This window comes from Dendrobates tinctorius, unplaced genomic scaffold, assembly GCF_039654945.1.
Source record: "Dendrobates tinctorius isolate UK_male_01 unplaced genomic scaffold, ASM3965494v1 ptg000206l, whole genome shotgun sequence".
Taxonomy (NCBI): Eukaryota; Metazoa; Chordata; class Amphibia; order Anura; family Dendrobatidae; genus Dendrobates; species Dendrobates tinctorius.
In genome coordinates, this window is record NW_027361873.1 from 2,147,875 (window position 1) to 2,163,130 (window position 15,256).

Below are 15,256 nucleotides of genomic sequence, written 5' to 3' on the forward strand. Positions count from 1 at the left end.
TCCCCATTGACTTGCATTAGCGCCGGATCGCGCCGGATGGCATTGCGTTTCATCCGTTTTTTGCCGGATCCAGCTACTTGTCTCATTCCGGCGTCTGGAAAAAACGGCTACTGTAACGTTTTTTGTCTCCGGCGAAAAAGCCGGAAGCGCCGGATCCGACACTTCCGGCTTTTTGCTACAATGAAAGTCTATGGGCGCCGGATCCAGAAAAAGACGGATCCAGCCACCGGATCCGTTTTTTTAAGTCTGCGCATGCTCAGATCCAATTGGCCAGCCTCCAGGAAACAGATATAACCTGCTAGACGGATCCAGCAGAAAAACGGATCCGTTTCTACAGTTCTCCAAAATTTATGCCGGATCCGTTTTTTTCTAAAAATAGCCGGATCCTGCCTGACGGCAAAAAACTGATGTGTGAAAGTAGCCTTACAAATACTGAGGTAAAAAACTTAATGTCTGCAAGAGGGCTAAAAATGCTACTTTGTTATTTTTTTTGTTTTGTTTTTTTTTTCTCGCCCATGACAATGTATAGTAATTTGAACCCTGCATGTTCTTACAAATCCCAAATATTAGTTCGTGTTTAGAGCACTGCATATCCATGGCAAACACTTTGAATTTTCCAGCTACCGTCACCCTCCTGGTACAGTCGGTAGGGGGCGTGCATACGCAGATTACCTTCGGGACCTGCGCAGTGAGGGCAGTGGAGCTCCGGGTACGCGCAATGTGGACGCGCACGCTTAGTAATCCACCTGACTGAGCTCCCATCTTTCATGTGGCGCTGAGGACATGCTGCTGTCACGGATATCCCGCGTCCCGGGGCTGAGCCGCTGCTATGGGCGCCGAGGAGAATGCATGGCCGAGCTGAGGAGCTGGTAAGAAGGGCAGTTAGTGGCTAGGGCTGTGGAGGTGCCGTGCAGACCTGACCATTTTGGTGAAGTGGTGACTATTCTATGTCTACTGTCGCACGAGCATGCATTAACCGCTTGTGTGCAGGTTAGTGTGAACTCCTGTCTATATTTGTGGGCCGTGTAATTGGTATTCTGGCTGGCAGGAGATGGGAATGAGCCTGCTGGGTATGTTCCTGTAATGGTCCCTGGTGTAAGTGTGAGCCTAGGGGGTTAACTGCGAGCAGATCAGACATGGCCATCAGTGGGGATTGCTACACTTGTGAGTTGTTTTTATGGTTGGTGACTGAGGGGTCAAAATCCACTGGTGTCTGTGGGCCCCTCTTCACTGCCAACTCTCCCTTCTTCGCCTGGGATGAGCTGTACCGTCTATATTTTATGTGGGCGAGCGTTTTATGGCGGTAGTGGCATTCGCTTTATTGGTGGTGTTTGGGGTTCATATAACTGTTTTCTTCTTATTGAATTTCTTGGAGGCAAAGGTGACAACAGAAGGGGAAAAAAAGATTTTGCCATTATAACTTCACAAACGGTGACACCAAGTATGTGCTTAATTTTTTTTAGATTTTAATGATCTGTGAAAATTAGTGATTTTTAACTTTTAATCTTTACTAGTCCTCTTGGGGGACTTGAACAATACACTGGAATATTGAGATTTTGGAGCATATTGTAAAATTACTGTTTTCCTACTGAAGCCCAGGTGTACAAGCCTGGCAGACGCATTGGCACACACAACATTACTGTCATGACAACTCATTTAGCACGCCACTTGCTACCTCTTAAATGCCACTTTTGCAATAGAAGTGTGTTAACCTGCTGTAATAAGAACTAGCTCCAAAGTAGATAGTAATTAGTGATGAGTGTACATGCTCGGATGCTAACCGAGTGACTTTGGCGTGCTCAAAAAATATGTTCGAGTCCCTGCGGCCTTGTGTTCTGGGTTAATACCCAAGCATGTTCGATCATCACTATTAGTATTAGGTCACAGCGGCATCTGTGAGGAGCAGGCTCAGCTCCCGAGCATGCTCCATTCATGCAGTGCACATAGGGCTGTTCAGGCCGCCTGGGCACAGTCAACTAGACAACAAACTCTGGCACTCTTTGTATTCAGAAATGAGGAATAAATATTTATTCAGTAAAGCAATTCAACAAAATGGTAACGTTTCGGTCATTTACTTTGACCTTCATCAGGCAAATTGCAGGAGCAAATAGATGTCAGTATAAAGCAGCGCTGAAGTAGGCGGGTAATGAACCCTGTTGGAAAGCACCCTGTTGGGCACTGTCTACCCCGGTGCTACCCCAGGGTACTGGTCCTGTGTGTACACATGTATGTAAACTGAATTCAGCGTGACCTGATTCCCGGTTTTCAGAAAAGTTGTCCCCAGCCACCATTTGTTGTGAAAAACAAACCAAAACATTTCTCACACGGTAGTTACTAAGGCTTTCAAAGAAATGATTAGCTATGATTGCATATTGGTTATTGTTAATGGTCGCATTACCACGCTGTCAATTTGTACACAATTTCTAATTATTCTTGTGACCAATGCGGTGACTTGCCTGATGTGGCCACGAGGCGACCAATACGCCAGACCCTACCCCTCACGCAGAACAAGTTTAGAGAGATTTAATACTTCTGTCTAAAACTTAGACGAGATAGTCAGAATATCCTCCAAATCTATCTTGCTTCACATGCCTTCTGATATCTCCAGTGCACCTTTAGGTCAGCTGCCTTACTGTGCACCAGAACTTTGCACCAAAAATCCTGGTGCATGCTATTAATGAGTCTGCTGCATTATATGACTCCACTTAGCCATGTCCCCTTTTTTAGACACTTTTAAAAAGAATTATGGCACCTTTGAAATAGAAATTGTACCCCAGATCTTACCTGTTGTAACTCACTGCTACTTTATTATGCTATAAAGTTTATTTATTTTTTTAATGGTCTGCGATGAAATGTAACTTTGAAATGTCAGAAAAACAGTTACAGGGCTTGATAAATAAGGAGTTCAACCTGGGCACAATTCTTTTCTATGCAAATATGACCTGGAGCCACATTGTATTAGTCTATTATCACTGAAATACCATAGCCTTGGATTGGAGGTGGCTTTAAGCGGGAGTCACACACAGCAATCTCGCTAGCGACATCGCTGCTTAGTCACAACTTTTGTGACGTAACAGCGATCTCACCAGCGAGATCGCTGTGTGTGACAGCGATCAGCGACCGGCCCCCCCTGCCGGGATCGCTGTAAGAAACCTGGACATTTTTTTGCTCGCTGGTCTCCCGCTGGCCAGCACGCATCGCTGCGTGTGACAGGCGGGAGACCAGCGATCAGCTGTAAAAAATAGAATTAAAATAAAAAATATTATTATTCTCACCTTCCGACGTCCCGCGCAGCATTCCCGCCTCTCTCCACGCTCCAGTCCCAGTAATCCTTTGCACGAATGACCGCGAGAGAGACATGTCAATTCTTTCTGCGGTATAGAAACCGCAGCAAATCCGCACCGTCTGCACTGCGGTTTTTGATATCCATAGGGTATTATGGTACTGTACACCGCAGCAAAAACTGCTGCGGATCCGCAGCAGAATCCGCAACGTGTGCACACACCCTAACAGAGACTTTTAAGTCTTAGGACTGAGCTCACTAGTTTTCCAGTGCAGACACATAAACCTGACTAAACTTGTTTACTTACTATAACTATTGAGCAAAAGGTCAATCACTCCCAAGTACATGAAACAAACACAACCTTTACCCTCCTCGTCCCACTTGCGTCACAGAATGCACACTTTAGGGAATACGTGACAGGGGTACATGATGGAAGGTGCTTTTAGATATAGAAAAATGACATGGCATCTTTGCATTTTTGTTTTCATGTTTTAATGTGTTTTGTATGCAAACTTTCAGCTGTGTTGTACAGTACCAGCAAAGTCTGAGATTTCAGAAATCTCATGCACACACCTTGCTTTTTTTTTTGTTCTCATTTTGTGCATTTTTTTTTTTGCAAAGGGCAGCATATGTCATTTCTTTCAGCGTTTTCATGTACTATCCACAATCAGTGATGGTTTGGGGAGCCATGCCATCTGCTTGTGTAGGTCCACTGTTTTTTTTATGAAGACCAAAGTCAGCGCATTCGTCTACCAGGAAATTTTAGAGTACGTCGCTTCCCTCTGCCGACAAGCTTTTTGAAGATAGAAATTTCATTCTCCAGCAGGACTTGGCATCTGTCCACACTGACAAAAGTACCGATTCCTGGTTTAAAATTAACCGTATCACTGTTCTTGATTGGCCAGAAAACTCACCTGACCTTAAACCCATAGAGAATCTATTGGGTCTTGTAAAGAGGTAGATGAGAGACACCAGACCCAACAATGCAGACGAGCTGAAGGCTGCTATCAAAGCAACCTGGGCTTCCATAACACCTCAGCAGTGCCACAGGCTGATCGCCTCCATGCCGCACCGCATTGATGCAGTAAATGATGCCAAAGGAGCCCCGATCAAGTACTGAGTGCCAACATTTCAGATTTTAAAATTATTTTTTTCAAGCTGGTATTATAAAGTATTATAATTTACTGAGATGACTTTTTGGTTTTCATTGGCTGTAAGCCATAATCATCAACATTAATGGAAATAAACACTTGAAATAGATCACTGTTTGTAAAGACTATATATAATATAAGGCTTTTTGATGATCTAATTTTGTGAGATGCCCCAGTAAATTTGTTTGGTGAACTGAAACATTTGTGTCACAAACATACAAAAGAATAGGATATCAGGAAGGGGGCAAACACTTTTTTTATCAGGTAATTTTTTATTAAACATTTTCAAAAACTGAAAAAAACAGGTAATCACATACGGGATAGTTCCCAAATAGTGTATTACATAAACACAATAGAACCCCACAAAAATCCCTCCCATCTTACCCCCCACTCTCACCAGACAAAAAACTCTCTTCTCTCTCGATGCATTTGGTCTCTCACAGCCAGAGCTTTCCAGTTATATCCTCCTCAACGCTCTCATCCTTGTTAATCTAGAAGGAGCCAACCCAGGTGTGTCCAACCAAGGCGCCCACATATCCTCCCATTTCTTAATTGTTCTTCTCTTTTGGTACACATTTCTCCATATCTATATTATTATTATTATTATTATTATTATTATTAACTGCATCGGTAACTTCCGTGATTGTGGGTACAGAAGATCCCTTCCAGTGAGCCGCCACTCTCTTACGAGCCTGATATGCCTGATATAATATTCGTGAGACTGCCAGCTGGTGTCCCTCCGAGAGCGGCAAATTCTCCACCCGACCCAGGAGAGCCATTTTGGGGTCTAATACCATTTGACATTGATAAGCAATATTAAGTAAATAGTCACATCCCCCCCCCCAAAACCTACGTAGCTGGGGACAGTTCCAAGTCATGTGTATCAGATCCGCATTGGGCGTTCCACACTTCAAATATCAGCCTCTCTAGCATATCCCATTTTCAACAGCCGTACAGGAGTTCGATAAACTCGATGAAGCAAATAAAGATGTGACACTCTCTGCGTCTCACTAACCGAGACTTTTGTGACTTCTTGCAATGCATCTTCCCATTCATCATCTGTTAAATCACCTGGGCAAACACTTTTTACCACAAATATATACAAGGCAGTTTCCTTTAGATAATGTATCAATATCAGATCAATGGGAGTTTGACACACGGCCCTCACCGATCAGTTGTTTACTGTGAAGGCTGAGGCCATATATAAAAAGTATGTGGATCCAAACACTACTGTTCTGTCACACTAGTTAGTGGCTGCTGCTGGGTACTACAGATCACCTCTATTCAAATTATTGCAGCAGATCTTCAGCGCTCATTAAACCGTGCTACAGCTATAGATTTCAGTCAGGTAGTCGGTTTAAAAAAGGGACACCACCGGAAAGAATTGTCATATGACGTTTGTTGCTCAGTCGGGGTCAATTTTAATCCAGTTTGTCATGTGGCTATGTTGGAACCCACCCTTAAAATTAAGAGGAGCCTTCAAATTAATTTGAACTGATCTGTAGTACCCGATGCCCAACACCCACTAAAGAATGTGACAAAGCAGTGGTGTTCCATGTCATGATTTGCAGTCTTGCCCTGTCCTGTATTTTGTATAATATGTCATTTAACTTTCCTCTGGTTCATTTGCTGTAAATTAACCATGTCTCCTTCCCCCAATACTTTGCAATGTCTTGTGATGTACCTGGACCATAATCTAATTTAGGCTTGTGTCAACAGCTAGTGGAACTTTGGCTATTGTTTTCCTAAGCAGAAGATAACCTACAATACACATCCTGTAGACTAAGTGGAGCCCTTACATTTCTAGAATCTTCTGATGGACCAAACCATTGAATAGTAGGTGTGACCCCTACCCCCCTTCAGATGGACTGATCCCAGGAGCCCTGACAATACATTCTTGCTTTAAGATCAGATGTGAGTTGGATGCTAAAAGAGTAGGACGAGGCTGTCTGAGGAAGCTTCGGCCTCTGTGTGATCGTGGTGGATTTCTGGGACTCTTAAAGGACTATGGTTTTGTGATCTGGCACAAGGATTGTCGGGAGGTGCCCCCGAATCAGTTTCCTGTGGACTTATTTTGGGACTCTGCAAATTACCTTCGTGTTGTTCCTGTTTTTTGGTCAATAAATCTGTTGGATTATTCCCAGGCCTGTTGTCCCTCCTTGCTCTGGAGAATACTCCCGTCACAAACTGGTGGCAGCAGTGGGATCAGAGCAGAAGGAATGGAGGACAACGGCCCATCAACATCTGGAACCAGCACCGCAGAGTACAAGAACTGGACTGCGGTGAACCTACAAACAAAGGCCCGTGAACTGGGAGTCAGCTACAAGGGACTCTCCAAGGAGCAGCTGATTGAGGCTTTGGAAGCAGTTCACCTGCAAGATGATGCTGAGGAAGGATCCTCACAGCAAAGAGAGGAAAGGCGGCAGTCGGAGGTAAATACCCAAAAAAGTCAGTGGGTTGTGTGGTACGAGGAGGAGATGGCCTTGCTGGGAGAAGAGGCTACCATGGAAGATAAGAGGGAGGTCATGCGCACAGCCAAGGAGAGGCAGCGCAGGATGGAGGAGAGGGCAATGCTGGAGAGGGAGATCACTTTGGAGGCAGCGAGAAGCTCCAGACAGACTGTACCCACAGCATCCCCCATGAGGGAACTCCCCAGAGTGTCCCGCAAAGACTTCAAGCCGTTTAATGAGGCTTCCGGTGACATTGAGGGCTTCTTCCTGGACTTTGAGCATCAGTGTCGATTAATGGAAGTCCCGGAAAGGGAGCGCGTCCGACATCTTGTGGGGCTCTTAGAGGGTGGAGCTGCCGCAGCCTATAGAGCTATGGACCCTCGGTTGAACTGTGAGTATGCGGAGATTAAACAGACTATTCTAGAACATTATGCTGTAACCCCAGACACTTACAGGACTCAGTTCCGTACTTTAGCCTGTGATGAGGAAGTGTCCTTCAAGATGTATGCTCACAAACTCAAACATATATGTCATCGCTGGCTGGAGGCAGAGGAGGCAATAACCTGGGAAACGTTCCTGCAGGTCATCCTAAAAGAGCAGTTTTATTTTAAGTGCCCCGCTGAGATCCGGGAATGGGTGCGTGAAAGGAGACCAGCAACAGTGGAGGAAGCTGCAGCTCTAGCTGATGAGGCTCTCACCATCAAGCCTCAGTGGAAAAAATTACTACTCAGGGAGAAAAACACTACCAGCCCCCCAACGCTGGCGGCCCCTGGTCCTTCTGCCTCCAATATTCACCATCCCACTAGACCATCAACTCATGGTGACCTTCGTGTGACTGTGCCTCGCATTACTCCTGCTCCACCTTTGGGACTACGACGTGGAGGAAGAATCCCAGAGCGCAGATGCTATGGATGTGGGCAGCCCGGGCATATGCAATTCCAATGTCCAGGTGTACGGAGGCAGAACACCTACAGACCGCCTTTGCCTGTTCATTATCTACAGACCCCCTCACCTGGAGAAGAGATGGATTCAGTGCCTGATGACTTGCCAAGTGACTCTGATATCCTGGCTTCCCTACCAGGAGTCTATGGGGTGCGAGCCCCAGCCACCTGTTCCTCTGATCTTCAGCACAAACATCTACAGGAGGTCGTGCTGGATGGTCAAAAAGTTGTTGGCTTCCGTGACACTGGGGCTTTTCTCACCATAGCCGATCCCCGAGTAATTCAACCAGAAGCAATTCAAAAGGGACCAGGAATTGCCATTGAATTGGCTGGAGGTACCCAGAGATATATTCCAAGAGCGAGTGTGACCCTGGATTATGGCTTTGGGGCCAAACAATGCATGGTCGGTGTGATGAGCGGCCTCCCTGCAGACGTTCTTCTAGGAAATGATGTGGGGAATCTTCATTGCCACTTTGTCGGTGCGGTAACCCGAAGTCAAGCCAAGAGAGCAGCAAATGTGCACGTGTACAACCCATCCATGGAAATGAGGCCACCAGAACTGCCGTCACAGCCGGTGAGTGATTCTTCTTGTGGGGATAATATGAATGTTACCTGGGATAAAGTTCAGTTTAGACAAGAAGTGGAGACTGACCCCACCCTAGCTAGTTTTAGAGCTCGAGCTGAAATAGGGCAGCTAGGGGAGAATGGAGAAAGAATTATCAGAGAAAATGGACTTCTATATCGGGTTACCAATGCCGACTCCCTAGATAAGCCCTGGACTTATAGCAAACAGCTGATTGTTCCTCAGAAATACAGAATTCCCCTATTACACCTTGCTCATGATATTCCTACTGCTGGCCATCAAGGCAAAACCCGCACCGAGAGGCGATTGACTCAATCTTTCTATTGGCCTGGGATTTCCCAAGCAGTGGCGCATTTCTGCCGAACTTGCGACATATGTCAGCGTAGAGGGCGACCCGGAGATCACCCAAAGGCACCCCTGCAACCGCTCCCTATAATAGAAGAACCCTTTCAAAGAGTAGCTGTTGATATCATTGGACCTCTGGCTAAACTAAGTAAATCTGGAAAGCAGTACATTCTCACTGTTGTGGACTATGCCACCCGATATCCAGAAGCGGTGGCCTTGTCAAGTATTTCTGCAGCCAAGGTGGCCGAGGCCCTGGTTACCATTTTCACCAGAGTAGGATTTCCCAGTGAGATCTTGTCGGACCAAGGCTCCCAGTTCATGTCAGAGCTGGTCCAGTGTCTGTGGCGCACCTGTGGAGTACGAGCGATCCGCACGACCCCGTATCATCCCCAAACAAATGGACTTTGTGAACGATTTAATGGCACTCTGAAGAATATGCTGAGGGCCTTCACTGACAGAGATTCAAACTGGGAGAAGTACCTACCCCATCTCTTGTTTGCCTATCGGGAAGTTCCCCAGGAGTCCACTGGGTTCTCCCCCTTTGAACTACTCTTTGGAAGAAAGGTCCGAGGACCCTTAACCCTGCTCAAGGAATACTGGGAGGGGCAAGTTGAAGATACAGGGGCCCCAGTTGTCCCTTATGTCCTAAAGCTGCGAGAAACCCTGGCCCAACTTGCTAGTTTTGCCCAGAGTCATGTGCGGATGGCTCAAACCAGACAGAAGACATGGTATGACCGTAAAGCACGCTACCGGGAGTTTGTAGAAGGACAACAGGTCTTAATGATTGTTCCCCATCGGCAGAATAAACTGCAGACAACATGGGAGGGTCCCTTCCGGGTTCTCAGAAAACTGAATGACACCAATTACCTTCTTGCTTTAGATGATCAGGGGCTAAGACAAAAGACTGTCCATGTGAATATGATTAAGGAGTACCATGACCGGACCCTTCCAATGATAGCAAGCTGTCGGCTAGCTTCAGAGGACGGTCAAGAGGATGAGGACTCCCTACCTGATCTTGTGGAAGCAGCGAGAGCCCCATCCACTGTGGAACAGGTTCCTCTGGGAGATCACCTGGATTCCTTACAGAAAAACCAGATGCTGGGAGTGCTTCAACAGAGACGTGCTGCTTTCTCATCCCAACCAGGTCGAACCACCGTCACCCAACATCATGTGGACACTCAGGGCATCCGTCCCATACAACAGGCTCCTTACCGGGTACCTGAATCAGTTCGAAACACCATGCAGCACGAACTGGAGGAGATGCTACAGCTTGGGGTAATCCAGGCCTCCCATAGCCCTTGGGCCTCTCCTGTGGTGTTAGTACCCAAGAAGGATGGGAGTACTCGATTTTGTGTGGACTATCGACGACTAAACGACCATACCGTCAGTGATCCTTACCCAATGCCTCGTATTGACGAACTTCTAGACCGACTGGCTGGATCCCGATATGTCACTATCTTTGATCTCAGTAAGGGATACTGGCAAATCCCTCTGACGGAGGAGGGGAGAGAACGGTCCGCTTTTATAACCCCCTTTGGTCTGTATGAATTCCTAAATATGCCCTTTGGAATGAAGAATGCCCCGGCCACCTTCCAGAGAATGGTGGACCAGATCCTCCGGGGATGTGGTGACTTTGCTTGTGCCTACTTGGATGATATCGCTATCTTCAGCCAGACGTGGGAGGAACATCTGAACCAAGTAGCCGTTATTCTTGACCTGCTTCTTGCAGCAGGCCTAACCATTCGACCAGATAAATGCCAATTGGGGATGGGTGAAGTCCAGTACCTAGGGCATAGAGTAGGAGGAGGGAAGCTCCGTCCCGAACCTGCCAAAATCCAGGCTATTAGAGACTGGCCTGTACCCCAAACTAAGAAACAAGTTATGGCTTTTTTGGGCACTGCCAGTTATTACCGAAAATTTGTTTCGCATTTCAGCACTGTGGCCAAGCCTCTTACCGACCTGACCAAGAAAACGATGCCCCGGCTGGTGATCTGGACTCCAGCCTGTGATGAGGCTTTTAACCAGCTGAAGGACGCTCTGGTCTGTGACCCTGTTCTGGCTGCTCCAGACTACAAGAGGAGATTCATTGTGCAGACGGACGCCTCTGCTTATGGACTGGGAGCTGTCCTCAGCCAGGTGAATGCAGCTGGGGACGAGCACCCCATTGCCTACCTCAGCCGGAAACTGCTGGACCGAGAAGTGGCCTATGCAACTGTTGAAAAAGAATGTCTGGCTGTAGTGTGGGCCCTTAGGAAACTAAGGCCGTATCTGTATGGACGAGAATTCACTGTCATTACTGATCACAATCCCCTCACCTGGCTGAACAGAGTCTCTGGGGACAATGGACGCTTACTGGCACTGCAGCCCTATAACTTTACCATACAGTATAGAAGAGGCAGCCATGCCTGTGTGTACTTAACCAGTGACCTGTAGAGGTCCCTAGTACGTACACAAATTGGGAGGGGAAGGGATTGTCATGATTTGCAGTCTTGCCCTGTCCTGTATTTTGTATAATATGTCATTTAACTTTCCTCTGGTTCATTTGCTGTAAATTAACCATGTCTCCTTCCCCCAATACTTTGCAATGTCTTGTGATGTACCTGGACCATAATCTAATTTAGGCTTGTGTCAACAGCTAGTGGAACTTTGGCTATTGTTTTCCTAAGCAGAAGATAACCTACAATACACATCCTGTAGACTAAGTGGAGCCCTTACATTTCTAGAATCTTCTGATGGACCAAACCATTGAATAGTAGGTGTGACCCCTACCCCCCTTCAGATGGACTGATCCCAGGAGCCCTGACAATACATTCTTGCTTTAAGATCAGATGTGAGTTGGATGCTAAAAGAGTAGGACGAGGCTGTCTGAGGAAGCTTCGGCCTCTGTGTGATCGTGGTGGATTTCTGGGACTCTTAAAGGACTATGGTTTTGTGATCTGGCACAAGGATTGTCGGGAGGTGCCCCCGAATCAGTTTCCTGTGGACTTATTTTGGGACTCTGCAAATTACCTTCGTGTTGTTCCTGTTTTTTGGTCAATAAATCTGTTGGATTATTCCCAGGCCTGTTGTCCCTCCTTGCTCTGGAGAATACTCCCGTCACATTCCACACCACATATTGTTTACATCCAGCTGGTAACAGCTCATCTGGGGGGGGGGGCTTGGCTTTGATTGTTAGGCCCCCACTGATTTGAGACTTTAAAGGGGTTGTCCGGGCTTTTCACATAATCTCAGTACATATCTGGGCTGCAGAATTATGACAATAAGTAATTTACTTTCTGTCACTAGTTTGCACGGTTTTCTGGATATTCTGTACAGAACGTCCAAGGGGAGGGGTGTTATGGCATTGAAATGAGAACTAGTCGTAACCTCCTACTCTACTCATGCCCTCTATAGCAACAACCCCACCCTCCATAGCTACAGCCCCTCCCCGTCCACATGAAGAAGCCCTCATCACACAGTAACAAATCCTCCCCCTCTAGCAGCCTCACTGCAGAGAGCAGCTGCTCCTCCCCCAGACACACGCTGAACAGTGATCTATGGAAAGTGAACCTAGTGAGGAGGGAAAATCATCCTGTATTCTGGGACGGGCTGCTCCCATCAGTATTTGTCATTAGAGCCACAGTGCTCACACATACACTGCACCAAATCTGCTGCTGTGTGAAGACATCAGTGACACAGAGCTGTCACACAACAGATTACATCAGTGACTGCCATCCCCTGTGCAGATTAGAAGCTGCAGACCCCCATCACTGGCCATCACACAGTCTGTTTTCACTGCTGCCAGCAGCCTGGGACACTGAGGGAAGGAATTACTGATAATGAGTTATGTATTGTAATCATGGAGTGGCCCAGAATACAGGACGATTTTCCCTCCTCACTAGTTTCACTTTCCATAGAACACTGTTCAGCGTGTGTCTGGGGGAGGAGCAGCTGGGTGGTCTGCTCTCTGCAGTGAGGCTGCTAGAGGGGGAGGATTTGCTACTGTGTGATGAGGGCTTCTTCATGTGGACGGGGAGGTCCTGTAGCTATGGAGGGTGGGGTTGTTGCTATAGAGGGCATGTTTGAAGTAGAGTAGGAGGTTACGACTAGTTCTCATTTCAATGCCATAACACCCCCCCCCCCCCCCCCCCTTGGATGTTCTGTTCAGAATATCTAGAAAAACGTGCAAACTAGTGACAGAAAGTAAATTACTTTTTGTCATAATTCTGCAGCCCAGATATGTACTGAGATTATGTGGAAAGCCTGGACAACCTCTTTAAGATCTTTAAGATACTTCAAGAAACTGATCAGTGCAGAATTTTAATTGTAAAAAAAAAAAAAATCATGTTTACACTCAATTTATTCAAATGATGCTACTATTAATGTCGGCCTTTGCACTCGCTGCTTCTTGTGATGAGTAAATACTTTTTCCTAACGTTCCATCCAACTTTTCCCCACCAGTTATTCGTCTGATTCCAGAGAGAGCGGCTGGCTTCGGTCTCTATTTGTACGGAAGGTAGACCCACGTAAAGATGCACATTCAACTTTACTATCTAAAAAGGAGACGAGTGGCCTGTACAAAATTCAATGTAAGAACCAAGTTTACAAAGATTTAACTGATTTTATGCATCAAGTACATAGTCTGATGACTAAGCTAGTGTTAACATCTAAGTATCTAGTTACCTGATGAAAACAGCAGACACATACTGATTTCAATAAGTACTTTGCAGCAGGACCTCTTGATCATCTTTTTAAGTCTGGGTTCAGACAGATGTATATTGTAGTTAGTCTATGGACTGCGAAGCCTGAGCAGTCTGTCTCCCTACCTAAAATTATTGCCTCGTATGTGTCTATGGCCCTCCAAGTTTAGGTCAGGGGACGTGAGGATAGTCCAAGTATTGCGGTCCATATACAGACCGTGATATAAGGTTGTCTGAACCCGGCCTAAGGGGACATGCTGTTTTAAGGATGATTTGTCTGATTATAAAAGGGTAAAACGGGCAACCACTTTCAAAGTGGATCTGTCAGTAGGATCGACCCTTCTAAGCGGTCTGTACGGGCATGCAGGTCATAGAAAGTTGAATAAAATGATGCCTTGATATCTGCAAGCTGAGTTAATCTGAGCTGTTCAAGATTATGTACAGGACACTGATCTGCATGAGAATCTGCCTCCAGAGCTTATTTTAAATGGCAGGGGATAATACCAGTGTGATATGTAATGGCTGCTCTTTCCTCTACTGATCACACTGCAGAGCTGTGTGTATTATACCTGATTCATCTGCAGGTTCCTCTCAGTGCTTCAATTTCACAGCCAGCCAGTGTTGGGGTATGTGCACACGTTGTGGATTTGGCCCTGCAAATCCGCAGCAGTTTTCCATGCGGTGTACAGTACCATGTAAGCCGAAAACAAAATCCGCTGTGCACGTGTTGCGGAAAATTCCATGCAGAAACGCAGCAGTTTATTTTCCGCAGCATGTCAATTCTTTGTGTGGATTCTACAGTGTTTTTACACCTATTCCATTCTAGGAATCCGCAGGTGTAAAAACGCAGGCCAAATCCGCAGTAAATCCACATGTAAAATGCAGGTCATTTTACCTGCGGAATCTGCGCAGAAAAATCCGCACAGCAATCCGCAACGTGTGCACATACTCTTACAATACAGCAAAGCTGTGAGAGCTGCTGCAAATTTGTTAGTCTCATAATGGTGACCCCCTCCTTTTATTTAAAATAGTCTCCGGAGGCAGATTCTCATTCAGATCAGTGTACTACCCGTGGTCCAGAACAGCTCATTAACATATTAGAAAAACATGGATTACTCTGGAATAAGACAACGATTCGGAAACATCAAGAAATCATTTTATTCAGCTTCCTGTGACCTACATGCCCATATAGATTACGGTACTTTGCTGATTTACTACTCACATGTAGGTTTCTGTTAAAACAGTACTCTTAAATGGATGACAATATAGGAACGAAGTGTGTTGTGTGGGGCAACATTTCTTGTGGAAAGTTCAAAGCCGGCATAAGGAGACTTGTAGGCCATGTGCATGATATTATTGGTATTTCTTAGCAGGGGACACAATGGTGACGGAATTACTGTATCTGACAAACTTTTGGAGATCTGTACATTTCTCAACATTGAAATTGCAACACTAAGAAGAAGTAGTCATGGAAAGCACAGGGTCCATAGACATGTTAATGCTGATAAAATGGAAATGTTTTCGATTTCATCAACCCCTCCACCACCATGCAATTTTCTGGTTTTTGCTCCCCTTCTTTTCAGAGCCATAACTTTTTTTTTTTTTTTTTTCTGTCCACATAGCAGTATTGGAGCTTGTTGTTGTTCGTTTTTTTTTTTTTTTTTTTTTTTTTTTTTGTAGGAGGAGTTGTACTTTTGAATGACACCATTGTTTTTTTTTTTTTTTTAATTGGTTTATTAAACCGCAACAAACAAACATATTTGGTACATAACTAATGTAATGTATACAGATTCATTATGGTAAAACAACAAGCTTGCATAATGA

At 45.7% G+C, this 15,256-nt stretch overlaps 1 protein-coding gene across 1 annotated transcript in view; it reads left to right on the top strand.

Annotated features, from left to right (window-relative positions):
* The first annotated feature begins 688 nt into the window (after positions 1-688).
* Positions 689-15,256, top strand: part of NIPSNAP1 (nipsnap homolog 1) — a 76,537-nt gene continuing 61,969 nt past the window's right edge. Inside the window, exons 1-2 of the mRNA XM_073554079.1 lie at positions 689-869; positions 13,194-13,321. Of these exons, the coding sequence (XP_073410180.1) occupies positions 784-869; positions 13,194-13,321 (214 nt within the window). The 5' untranslated portion in view covers positions 689-783. The remainder of the gene's footprint in view (positions 870-13,193; positions 13,322-15,256) is intronic.